The sequence below is a fragment of the Dendrobates tinctorius genome, unplaced genomic scaffold (genome assembly GCF_039654945.1).
Source record: "Dendrobates tinctorius isolate UK_male_01 unplaced genomic scaffold, ASM3965494v1 ptg000211l, whole genome shotgun sequence".
NCBI lineage: Eukaryota > Metazoa > Chordata > Amphibia > Anura > Dendrobatidae > Dendrobates > Dendrobates tinctorius.
The window spans coordinates 8,291,658-8,305,307 of NW_027361878.1; the positions used below are offsets into that span (position 1 = coordinate 8,291,658).

The 13,650-nt window shown below is 41.6% G+C and overlaps 1 protein-coding gene across 4 annotated transcripts in view; it reads left to right on the top strand.

Annotated features, from left to right (window-relative positions):
* Positions 1-13,650, top strand: part of SLC25A22 (solute carrier family 25 member 22) — a 93,957-nt gene that overhangs the window by 35,256 nt on the left and 45,051 nt on the right. The window contains exons 1-4 of one of the 4 annotated variants that reach the window (XM_073554379.1): positions 2,927-3,371; positions 5,641-5,741; positions 7,918-8,043; positions 12,450-12,505. In XM_073554379.1, coding sequence (XP_073410480.1) covers positions 5,722-5,741; positions 7,918-8,043; positions 12,450-12,505 — 202 coding nt within the window. In that variant the 5' untranslated portion in view covers positions 2,927-3,371; positions 5,641-5,721. Of the gene's footprint in view, positions 1-2,926; positions 3,372-4,784; positions 4,915-5,546; positions 5,570-5,640; positions 5,742-7,917; positions 8,044-12,449; positions 12,506-13,650 lie in introns of those variants that run through there. The other 3 variants (XM_073554380.1, XM_073554381.1, XM_073554378.1) reach the window with 3 other exon arrangements.

A 13,650-nucleotide genomic window follows, 5' to 3' on the forward strand; every position in this document is an offset into this window, starting at 1 on the left:
GTAAGGCCGCCTAGCTGGACATACAGTGTATATTCCCATTGTCAGTAGCAATCCACAAAGCCTTGTATTGTTTTCCTTCTAATTATTAGGATCTCCATTTCTTTCAGCGCTGGTCCATACTCTGTTCTCCAGTATGTCGTGCCCCATGGCATTACCTAATGTGGGGCGCTGTTGCTTTCACCCTATATTGCACTAGAGCTTCCATCTGTGCCTATAAAAAACACCGTAATATGTATATAGAGACCACAGGAGCACGATAACACTTATTGCACTCACTGTAGTATAAAACTATGTGTGCTCTCTATGATAAAGGATTGCTAATCTTTGGTTACAGCTAAGCCTTTGAAAGATATTTAAAGGAACCACGTTAATGGGTTATTCCAGGCAAAATTGAAAAATTCTATAAATTGCTCACATATTGCATGAGTTGCCCCAAACCATTGTTAAAATCCAGTTGGCATAGTTGAGAAATAGTGAGTTTGCTAGTCTCTTAAAAGGGGTTGTCCAGGTTTAGGATACTGATGAGTATCCAAAGGGTAAGTCATCAATATCAGAACTGTGGATGTCCGACACCCACTATCGCCACCAATCAGCTGTTCTCAGCTCAGGCAGTGGCCGGATGTAAAACAGTGAATGGAGGCAGAATAACTCAGCTCTACTCACTGAACTGCAGATTAGCTCCTATTGAACAGGACAGGAGTTTATCTGCAGTTCTCAGTAATGGAGCTGTTATGCTACAGCTCCATAAGCCATTTACATCTGGAGCTGAAAACAATTGATTAATGAGGGGTGGCGAGTGACAGACTCCACAAATCTGATCTTGATGACATATCTAGGATAGGTGTAACTAGGACAGGTCATCCATATCTTAAACCTAGTCAACCACTTTAAGAGATAAATCTGTGACGCCATGTTCTGAAGTCAGAAGTGTATTGTTGTTATCTTAGGTACAAAACAGATTAAATGTGCACATTTGTAAATGACCTTGAGATTACAACAAAAATTCCTATAGTCCAAATCAGGCCAATGCTGTGTGAGCTAAACTGCCGGGACTCCAGACTGGTGACATTTGTTATACTGCTGCTGAAATCAGGTGACCAGGAATACAATTGTATCCACTCCATTGCACAGAATAGGACTAGGTTTGTATGGATTTTCTAGCTGCAGGGCTGCCACCAGTAATTTTGGGTCCCCATACTGGCAACATTTTTGGGCCCCCTTGAGATTCCATCCAAGCTCCACCCCAGCTCCACCTCCACACCTCGAACCTTCCACAGTCCCACCGTCCGCTCTTGGAAAAATTCCACTTCTGCACCCAGTTCTCATCACCACATACATAGCCAGCAGCTATTGATTTGGCCAAAAGATTTTATAAGCCGCCACGATAACAGGGTAGACTCTTTTGTCTGGACCCTACTCTACTATAACTTATTAAACATTTGTTAAAATATCCAATACTCTTTTTAGGTTTATTTTCATTTCTTTTTCTTTAAGGGAATGTGTCACATACACTTTTTAAAATGATCAATAATGCCACATATAAGGGACAAATACCGTCACACCATGGCTGGACCACATGTTACCACTACATAGTGACGTAATAATGCCACATACAAGGAACAAATACCGCCACACCATGACCAGACCACATATTACCACCCCATAGTGATTGAATGCTACAATACTGATCGTTAATAAAAAACAAAATACTAATATAACCTCAAGTGTCATTATACACAGGAGCTCTGTACATAGTATACAGTGTATGGTGTCAGTGTACAGGTAATACAGGGATCACCAGTGACATTATACACAGGAGCTCTGTATATAGTGTAGAGGTAATACAGGGATCATCAGCGCCTTTATACACAGGAGCCCTGTACATAGTATATAGTGTCAATGTACAGTACATGTAATGCAGTGGTCACTGGTGACATTATACACAGGAGCTCTGTATATAGTGTACATGTAATACAGTGATCACCAATACCATTATACACAGGAGCTCTGTAAATAGTGAATAATGTACAGGTAATACAGTGCTCACCAGTGACATTGTACACAGGAGCTGTGTACATAGTATATACTGTCAATGTACATGTAATACAGTGGTCACCAGTGCCATTATTCACAGGAGCTCTGTACAAGGTATATACTGTCAATGTACATGTAATACAGTGGTCACCAGTGCCATTATATACAGGAGCTCCGTATATAGTATATACTGTCAATGTACAGGTAATACAGTGATCACCAGTGACATTATACACAGGAGCGCTGTATATACTGTCAATGTACAGGTAATACAGTGATCACCAGTGACATTATACAGAGGAGCTCTAAATATAGTGTCAGTGTACAGGTAATAGTTGACATTTTACACAGAAGCCCTGTATATAGTGTAAGTATACAGGTAATACAGGGATCACCAGTGACATTATACACAGGAACTCTATATATAGTGTACAGGTAATACAGTAGTCACCAGTGCCATTATACACAGGAACTCTGTACATAGTATTTACTGTCAATGTACAGGTAATACAGTGAAGACACATGGATCTTTCTCTCTTTACCCGGAGACTGTTGTCTGTCCAGAAACAGACATTTCTTGAAAAAGGCGACATTATGCCGAAACGTTGATATACATGTGTCTGTATTCCTTCGTGGGTGGATTTATTGGAAATTATATTTGTGGCACCCCAGGAGTCCGGTTGCCCCAGTGGCATTGCCTCCCTCACAGGGGGTGATGACATGCCTGGAAGCAAGGAGGGGTTCCCTGACCAGATAACACTTACATCCAACACTTTTCCTGACTCCAGACCAGAGGGGGGAGCTCTAAACCCTGTTTCACAGGAGCTTCTCTATTAGTTCTGGCCAGGAGGAGGGGTCAGTCAGTCAGTCAGTGTCTGGGACTGAAAGAGGCAGAGTCTGGGTGAAAAGAGGGGAAGTAAAAGAGAACCTGGGGAAAGAAGCTGTGACCAAGCTCACCCCAGAGTACAGCACTAGAAGCTGGACACCGGAGTCCGTGGCTGACGGGTACAATAGTCCCAGCAGCTAAATCCAGAGGGCAGGGGATTTCAGGTTTCCTGGCCCAGCAAACACCTGAATGCACAGCAGCAGACCAGAGCCCGGAGCCGCTATAAAGGAGCGACACCTGCAATAGGCTCAAGCTGCCTGCCACACGGGCAAGTACTTCAGAACAATAAGGAACAGAGGACTGAGCATAGCTTTAGGCAGCAAGGACCTCAGAGGATAGCGCAGTAAGGAGGCCTCAACACCCAACTGGCTTAGTGGAGCTTGAGTTGCTTCCAGGCTCCCCGGACCTCCATTGTCATCTGTAACCCGTGCCCCGGCTTGCACTTCAAACCGTGAGTAAAAGTGAGAAAACTGCACCCAGCAATACATTCATCATCACCATCATTAACAATATAATTGCCCTGGGACTAAGCTCTACTTGTGGAGAGCTGTACCAACTCTGCTGCATCACTATCAGCCCCAGCAGTCTCTTTAAGCAGCGTCGGCCATCCTTAGCCAAGTACCACAGGTGGCGTCATGAATCATCTCTTATAAACTTTATTCCCCCTTTAATCATCATTTTTCATTTGACGCCCAGGGCCACGGACTGGGTCCTTGCTACCGTGACACATCCCCTTAAGAACCATCCCGGTACCAAGTATCCCCACAGCCATGGCGGGCGCTCCATTTACTCTGGTCATATTTTTTCATTAATAAACTGAGATGTTTTTGAGTGCCGGAGTTTATCTTTTCATTCAGGTAATACAGTGGTCACCAGTGACATTATACACAGGAGCTCTGTATATAGTGTACAGGTAATACAGTGGTCAAAGTGCCATTATACACAGGAGCTCTGTACATAGTATATACTGTCAATGTACAGGTAATACAGTGGTCACCAGTGACATTATACACAAAAGCTCTGTATATAGTGTACAAGTAATACAGTGATCACCAGAGCCATTATACACAGCTCTAAATATAGTGTCAGTGTACAGGTAATACAGGGATCACCAGTGAAATTATACACAGGAGCTCTGTATATAGTGTACAGGGATCGCCAGTGAAATTATACACAGAAGCTCTGTATATAGTGTAAGGGTACAGGTAATACAGGGATCACCAGTAGAATTATACACAGGAGCTCTGCACACAGTATACAGTGTATATTGTCAGTGTACAGGTAACACACTGACTCACTAGTGACATCTCTAGTTGAAGTCCTTCATCTTCACTTTTTTTGATCCAGCGCAGACAGCCATCACTTCATCCAGCCAGGACTCATCTCTGCAGAAAATAACACACAGTTATCTAGTGCACCGCTTCAAGAGCACATTCCCCCCTTTTTCTCCAACTTCTACACTGTCAAATGAATAAAAAAAGCAACATAGTGCATCCCTGCACAGTAACACAACCCCCATCAATTCATCATTTGCTCTTCCCCATCCTCAAGTCATCACCATTTACTGTTCCCATCCCCTAGTTTCAGTTCCTCATTTGCAGTACCATATCCCCAAGTTTCAATTCATCATTATTTGCTGTTCCCACCCCACCGCTCAGTCTCAATTCATCATTATTTGCTGTACCCTATCCCCCAGTCTCAATTCATTGTTATTTGCTCTCCCCCATCCCCTTTCTCAATTCATCCTTATTTGCTCCCCCTTCCCCACACCCATTTAATTCATTTTATATATATAAAAAAGGTTTTCATACTTACCTTTCATACGATCTCCTGTAGCTCCACTTCTGGTGTCGTACATATATGCCGGTGCCAGCTTGATGACATCATCACGTAAGGCGCCGTCACAGAAGAAATGGAGGGAGCTCTGAGCCATGTGTGCCTCCATTCTCTTGACAGCCACAGAGCTCCAGGAAAGCTCCCTTTGCTGACGAGATGTGCGTGGCAACTGACCGCTGCCCCTGGGGCCCAATGAGCAGAAGCAAAAGAGGGAGGGGGGCTGATAAAAAAAAAAGCTTTAATAAAAAGAAAAACTGTTCCAAAACTTTTCAGGAAAATAAAAACTCCAAAAGCCTTAAAAAAAGCAGCGTTTCCTAAAGCGGTTACTGCTTGAAAAACTCCTTCAAAAGTTCCTCCAAAAAAGCAGAGTTTCCTAAATTGGCTTCTGCTTGAAAAGCTCCTCCTAAAGTTTTCTCAAAAGAGCAGTTTCTTAAAGCGATTTCTGCTTGAAAAATTTCTCCAAGAGCTCCCCCAAAAAATCAGTTTCCTAAAGCAGCTTCTGCTTGAAAAACGCCACCAAAAGCTCACCAAAAAAAGCAGCGTTTCCTTAAGCGGCTTCTGCTTGGAAAAACTCCTCCTACAAAAAAGTTCTCCTAAAAAAATCAGAGTCTTCTAAAGTGGCTTCTGCTTGAAAAACTTTTTTCAAGCTTTTTGAAAACCTTAAAAAAAACTCAGTGTGAACGTGGCCTAATTCTGCAGGCAGCCCCGTGCACAGTCATTATTGCAGTGACTATTTTTCAGAGCAGAATGTGTTAAGTATTCTATATATGGTGTGAAAGGAGGGATTTTCCAGCTCTTGAGCAAAGTCTTCAGGTTAGCTCTCTGGAGACAGTGAGATTAGCTTCGGTTTATATGAATGAACAGCTTGCCTTTGTCTTTTATAGGTGCGGACAGACCCGAGAGATCATAGCCATCGCCGACACAGGACGGACCCTGAGCTTTTATCTGGGATAGGTTCCTATTAAATGGCTGATAAACAAATCAGGTAACCAGAAAGGAAAAAAATGATTGTTATAATCAGATTACATAAAGTGATCGTGGTGAATGATATATTCTAAGGATATGTTCCCATGATGAGTTTTTGGTTGGTTGAGTTTTTTTTTTTTACCCTGGTTATTTTCTAAAAAATTCAAGTCATCTATTAATGGGTGCAGAAAATCTGCATCATCAAAAACTCACCAAAAACTCCTCATGAGAACGTAGCCTTAGTGCAGACTTGTAATGAGCACTCCGTGTCTGATGATGGAAGCGTCGCTGTGTCCGTGCCGGAGAACGTCTTGTGCGGCACTCTCAGTGGAGTAACTGTTTATTTTCATACCTGGGCTGGTGCAAGGAGCGAACAGTCCACTGGCATTGTATCTCAATATAAAGGACATATGTAACCCCAGCTTGACGCTCTACAGTTTTGCAATGCCTGAACAACATTGGATGATTTTCCTACAGAGTAACCTGGACTAATTGCATTCACCTTTCTTAGAGAATATCTCAAGGTCCATAGTCCTAATGCTACAATCAGAAATGGTCTATGACCTGTTAAGGAGAGCTTTATGGCTTGTGCAAAGATGACACCTGAAATTTCCTTAGGCTACGTTCCCACAATGAGTTTTTAGTGATTTTTTTTTTTTTTTTTTACACACTGCTTATTTTTTTTTTTAAAAAAAATGCAAGTGAGCTATTTTACATAATGGGTGCAAAAAATCTGCAATATCAAAAAGTCACCAAAAAGCTCATATTATGACCATAGCATTGAGGTCGTATCCATTTTTTGTGAAGGGGTGTTCGATTTCTTCTCCATTTAGCCGGGGATCAGAGCCCCTATACTCGGGATTGGTGGGGGGCCACGGCAGTCAGTTCCCCAGCAATCGGAAAAGTATCCCATATTCTTTGCAAACAAGATAATTTTTAAACTTCAGAACACCCCTTTAGACTAAGAGTGCAGTCAGACAGCTGTATAAAATGGACCTATATTGGAACGCAGTGCACGGACTGGCTGGCGGCTCTCTCTACGGGAGTGTGACAGCTTCATGTATTTCTATGCAGCTGTCACGCCCAGGTGGGGAGAGCCGCCGGCCAGTCCGTGCATTGCGTTCCGATCTCGGTCTGATTTATATGGTCATCTTACTGCGCCCTAATACTGACTAAACCCACATTTTGGGCTGGACCAGCTGTTTATCTAATTAAATATAGTAGGTAATTCACAGGTGTCAAGGAAAAAAGGATCAGGCATGTTGAATTTCTACATGCTCAATCATTTATTCTCAGCAGCTTGTTCTCTACTTATTGAGCACACATAGACTATTGTAGGTGTATGGCCATCCTAGATGGGTTTTCCAGCTTTAAAAATATTAATCCCATTGGCTTACTGTAGTTAAAAATAATAAAACCCGTTACAGCTGCACCCATCATTCCCTGCTCCGGCACGTCAGCTCTGACATTATTACTACAGCGTACATTTTGCTGCAGCGACCAGCAGCAATGCCCTTGTAGACAGCCGCTGAGCCCAGTGATTGGCTGCAGTGGTCAGATACGCTCTACTACTCGTGACATAGCACTGCAGGCTGTCAACAAAGACTAGGTGCAGCGTTCCGGAGCCAGTGCTGTAGCAGGGGAAGGTCAGTACAGCTGATTTTATTGTAGCTACAGCAAGAAGATGGTGGGTTACATTTTTACCCCTTTAAGAAATCGCCAGCTAAAATAATGTGGAGCGTTTTCCAAATACGCTGTACTCAATTAGGCAATGGCGCTTGGTTTCTGAGTACGGAAATTTGTTCCTCCACTTTGTCCTCCTCCATCTGCTCCTGATGATTGAACATGTGAGTATGGGATTAAATATGGCAGTGCGGAGGATACTGTTGTCTGCCCTCTCTGCACAGCGTCTTCTTATCACCATTTTCACATAATACTGACAACCATAGAAACCAGGAATCAGGATCTGGTGTCAGATGGGAAGAATTTTAGGAAATAGCAGGGAAGGTTTCTCTGCTCCCTTCCAGACCTTTGGGTCTCCATCTATAAAAATGCTTCAATCTGCTAAAACAAGTATCTCCGCTTGCTGAGAATACCTGGAATAGGATGTGGATAGTCATTGCTGTCAAGAGTGTAATACTAAAGTGCAATAATAACTAATACTTCATACAGCTTTATGTTTCTTCTGTTTGCAGCTTGCCCGCCAAGCTAATAAATGGAGGAATTGCAGGACTAATTGGCGTCACTTGCGTCTTTCCTATTGACCTAGCTAAGACTCGACTACAAAATCAACAAAATGGCCAAAGAATGTACACAAGCATGTAAGTGAGTGGCCGTTCATCCTGGTATGGCCTTCTCCAGGACCTATTACTATACATAAATATATATTTTTACATGATATGAATGCCGCTGTTCTCCTGAATCTGACGTTGTTTTTCTTTCGTTCATGCGCTGTTGAGTTCCTGATATATAATTCTTTCTTCCTTCTTTGTAAATCTATACTCGTGAGTCAAAGGGGCGTGGTCTTAATTTCCTCTATGTGAAGGTCTTCATGAGGATCACGCCCCCTTGGCTATCAAGACTAGATTTATATACAAGTAAGAGAGGGCCACAGCTAAGGAATAGGAGCAGGAAACCCTCCAAAAAAACACAGTGCCAGATTCAGGAGAGCAGTGCTGTTTACACCAAGTAAAATATTACAGATCTATGGCACGTGACAGGTTCTCTTTACAGAGAACCTGTCAGGTCAGGATTCGCTAAGTAAGTAAGGACGGAGCAGGCTAGGGGATATAATTAGCACCCAGATCATGTGTAATAAGTAGCACTCAGCGGTGAAACTAGAAAATAACATAAAATCGAACTACTCCCCTCTTCGTTCCAGTCACTGGGGCGGGGAGCAGCACAGAGCAGTCACGGATGTTCTTCCACTGGTCAGTTGATTGAAGCCCCGCTAGGTCTGTGATCATACAAAAAAAATCACAACTTGACTGCAACGTGCAAACCCAGCCTTTTAGGCGTAGACTTTTAGACTTCAATCAGCTGAATAGTAGCCGTGATTGGAGAACGGCAGTGACTGCTCAGTGCTGATCCACGCCCTGTTGACTGACATGATCTGGATGGTAATTTTAACCCCTAGCTTGCTCTACGCTTAGTTAAAATTTAAAAGTATATACAAACTACAGTATATTAATTATGTTCTTCAAATTCAGATTATATACATATTATACCTATCCATTATTACCAGTTGTCGTTCTATTAATGATTTAACAAGGTTATGAAGGCTCACAGCCCTTCTATCACTACTGTACCATCCACGTGCAATGATTTCACCCCCATGTGGGTATTAATTCCCCAGACTTATCCATCCTGTGATTATTGATCCTGGCCGTTAGAAATCCTAATGCATAAGGAGAGAATGAATGTCCCAATATGTGGTGCTGAGTGACCTCCATTGTGTCCTTGAATGTTAGAAGGAGAAGTCATATGATGCTGAAACCACACAAAGCAAACAACCGATGCTGAGTTTGCAGGAAACATGATAACGAGGCAGAGAATCCAGCCTGATCATTGAGCAAATTACACAGTTACTTAGAGCAAAACAAGAAAGAATTCTTTAATCTTCATTGTTGTAGCAAACATATTTATGGACAAATGATGTAAACAGGTACCCAATTCAACAGCGCGGAGGATGAGGACACAGTGGTACCTTAACCAACAAGTGTTTATTTGATTAACACCGGTATAATTGGTGCCTATGGCACAATATAGAGAATAAAGCAAACGGTGGAAGGACCAAAAGTTATTGTACAATAGAATACAGTAATTCCGCTATTCAGAATATAAGCACAATACTAATCACACACTCTTGTTCTATTATTACAAATGAACAAATGTTATGGTCAGGGATGTCTTTGTCCTAATACGTTAATCTGAGGTGCATCACCGTCACTATTGGGCACGTTACCACAGTCTCTCTGTTCCTCTCTCCGCATTACGAGCAGTCATACAGACTCTAATGGAGGCCTATGTGATACCACGCCATCAGGCCGCAAGTCCCTTATCAATGAGTCACTTTGTACACCCATCACACTGGCTGCTTTCATCCCCTGAAGTACAGCCCCGGTGCCCTGAGTACTGTACTCCTACATCGGGAGTCACAACTAACATGAATGTCCCTCTTCAACGGCCTGGTTGTCTCTATCAGCACTGGCTCTCCTCTCTTAGCTCTGGTCTCTCGTCTCGGCTTCCGGCTACCCAGCTCTGGTCACTCGATTCTTCACTCGGGTCTGGTTGCTTGATTCTTCATTTGGGTCTGGTCACTCATTTTTCACTCTGGTCTGGTCACTCGATTCTTCTCTCGGGTCTGGTCATTCGATTCTTCATTCGGGTCCGGTCACTTGATTCTTCACTCTAGTCTAGTCACTCGATTCTTCACTCTAGTCTAATCACTTGACTCTTCACTCTAGTCTAATCACTTGACTCTTCACTCGGGACTGGTCACTCAATCCTTTACTCGACTCTTCACTCCGGGCTGGTCACTTGACATGGCGAACATAAGCCAACCTCACGGCACCACGCGTCTGTGCTGCTACAGTTACAAGCGCTGACTCCTCCCCTTCTCTGCTCTCCTGGGCCTTTTTGAAAATTATTAATTGCACCACAGCTGTCACCTGACCTGGTGTCTCCTTCAATCTCTTCCCTTCAGGAATCAGGCACTTCTTTATGCAGTTCCTGCTGATGCAATCCTTTCCACTTTCTCTTGTCCTACAATCTTTGGCCAGTAGATTGTGGCGTGGATTTCCTGCTATACTTTAACTGTGGAAATCTTCCATATGTCCATAGCATCACGCAAATCTTGGGTGTCAACAAGTATGGCACATGTATAAGATACGACACTGGTGCTTTTACATTTTTCACCCAACTGCCAAGATTGTGTATAAAATGTAAAGCAGCTTCACCGTGTTTTGATTTAGAGGAGGCTGATGGACAGGTCTGGTGACATGATCCTCAATCAGAAATCATTTTCAGAACAGAAGCTAAATCCAAACTAAGAGCTCATTCACATGACTGATTTTTGAGTACAAGTGCTATCCATGGTTTTTACGGATCGCACTCGTCATACCTGTCAAAGCCTATGGGGTCACTCACATGTCCCGTGAATGACATTTGGGGCAGAAAGTCAGCTTAATGCTACTGAGTCCCAATATGTAACAGGCCCCTCCTGCCATGTCAATTTACAATACAAGTGTCTCTATATTTTGGAAATGTATATTTGGAGCCTGTAAGGCACCAGAACCCCCAGATTAGGATGTAATCCAATATCAGTTAGTGATTTGTTTTTGATTTAATGACTCTGATGTGATGAGTAGAAACAAATGTATATACATTATGCAACAAACATCCCCTGGGAAATTCAATCTACAGCAAAATAATGACTACAAGCCACCGTTGAGAAGATCAAGACAGTCGTGGCAAACAAAAGAGCTGCTGGTGTTTTCAGAACAATGGACGTCACATTCTACCCCAGAGTCACAGGCTCAACATTATTTAATGCATTTCAGATGACTTAGAATTAGAAATTACAATTAGAACAGAAAAGTCTGGAAATGTATCTTAAAAAAAAATGAAAGTAATTCAAAGAATAGATTAATGAAATACTGAAAAAAAATATATTTGATACTTAGAAAACATATAGTGCTTTTTATAGCGAACACTGAAAAATGACCTAAGGAGATTCCATCTGGACGATTCAATATCTTCCTGCCAAAAATAAAATGTTTCTATGGACATGCATCTCTCTGAAAGATAATGTCATCCACACCTTTATTTATGCCACTGGTTGCAATCCCTAACTGAAAACCACTATTTCAATTCATGTGCTAATGAGTTCTACATGCTCTAGGTACGTCAAAGCACTTCTCAAGCCTCTGCCTCCTTGGATCTTTCCATTCTATCTACAACCTATTTTCTCTGCCTTCCCTGAAAACATAAATGCTTTCCTCCTCTCCACACTTTGATCTGATCTCTCCACCACCCTGCTGCTATTTCTCTCATTTGAGAGAATCGGGGCAGATTATGCAAGTACTCTTGGATCAAACTCTGTTAGAACATTTAAAGAATTTTTCAAGATCCCCACAAAAAAATAGTTAGCACTCATTGTTATAGGGAAACATATATGATCAGACTATGTGTAAAAAAAAAAAAAAAAATCTGTAATGATATTTGAGCGCCATTTGTTGTAATTCTTGGTCTCCTACTGCGGAACAAATCTATTGTCTCAGCTTCCTGCTAAGATTATATCCCCTTCTTCTTTCCATGCCATTAAGTGTGTAGCACACTCCTCCCTCTGTTTCTTCAGTCTGCCACATAATGTGCCTCCGGATTAGAAAATGGTTTCACTTTGGCAAATGTAAGTGTAATAATATAAATTTAGCATTCCCAATGAGAATGAGTGCGAGCAAAATTAAAACTAAATATTTGGAAAACCCCTTTAAGAAGTGTTGACTTGGTTCAGACTCTTTAGAGGTGTACTTTAGCTGCTGAAATTTCTGTGACTGTCCTATTCTTCTACATTTCCCTATCAGACACTAAAACAACTGCATTCAGCTGAACGCAAATAAAATTCAGTTGCAGAAATTTCAATAAGAAATCTTCAGCATGTTAATCCACCCTAAAATGTGCAATAAAGTCAGTCAGCAAAACTTTTTCTTTTCCTTAAAATTTACAGGTCAGACTGCCTTGTTAAGACGATCCGTTCAGAGGGATACTTTGGCATGTATAGAGGTATGTACTAGTCCATTTATTGCTAACACTACACACTATCATGTTGTATACTGTTAGAAACTTTGCCAACAATGCTCCAGTTACATCCTATTAGAACAACCATGGCTGCCACTGAGGACTTAACAAGATGCACTACGTTGGTTTTCTAGTTGTTTTACATTGACTAATTTATGACTGGATTGGTTTAGTAGCACCATTACCGTTCCACCTTACGCGCAGGACATGTAGTTGCCAGTGGCAGAATACCATAATTGGCGTGGACTGTTCAAAAACTGTGGACCCCCCCAGATGTGACTTTGAGAAAAGGGATTGGATTAAAATATGATATATGACCTTACTTCTCCTTTCCCCGACCAAAAAGACAATACATACTAGATCCCAGATGTCACAAACCTCGCACAGAGGCATCATTTATTATATTTAATAAGAGAGGACACTGTATATATTGTTGAGGACACGATATAATAGGAAACATCACATGCAATAAGGGAAGACACTACGTAATAAAAGACATTGCTATACATAATAAGAGAGGACACTATGTAATAATGGATTGCACTATCCATAATAAGGGAGGGCACTAATAATGAATGGCGATAAACATAATAAGGCAATTCTATAAAAAGGGACAACTCTAAATTATGGAAGGCACTATGTATTAAGGGCTGAGACTATTCATTATAAGGCAGAACAATATGTAATAATTGACAACAATATACGTAATAAGAGAAGACACTATGTAATAAGATACACTGCTATACATAATAATGGAAGTCACTATGTAATAGCAGATGGGACTATGCAAAAAGGGATAGTGCTATGCATAATCAAAAGGTCACTATGTAATAAGTGATGGCACTATGCATAATAAGAGAGGACACTGCACTATATTTAATAAAACAGGACACTAATAATGTACGGCGATATATATATATATATATATATATATAAAGTGAGGATGCTTTGTAATAATGTACAGCACTGTTCATAATAAAGTAGGATATTATGAAATTAGGGACAGCACTGTACATAAGGGAGGATACTATGTAATAAGGGACAGCACTTTACATAATAAGGCAGGGTATTATGTAATAAGGGGCAGCGCTTTATATAATAAGACAGCACATTATATGAGGGACAGCACT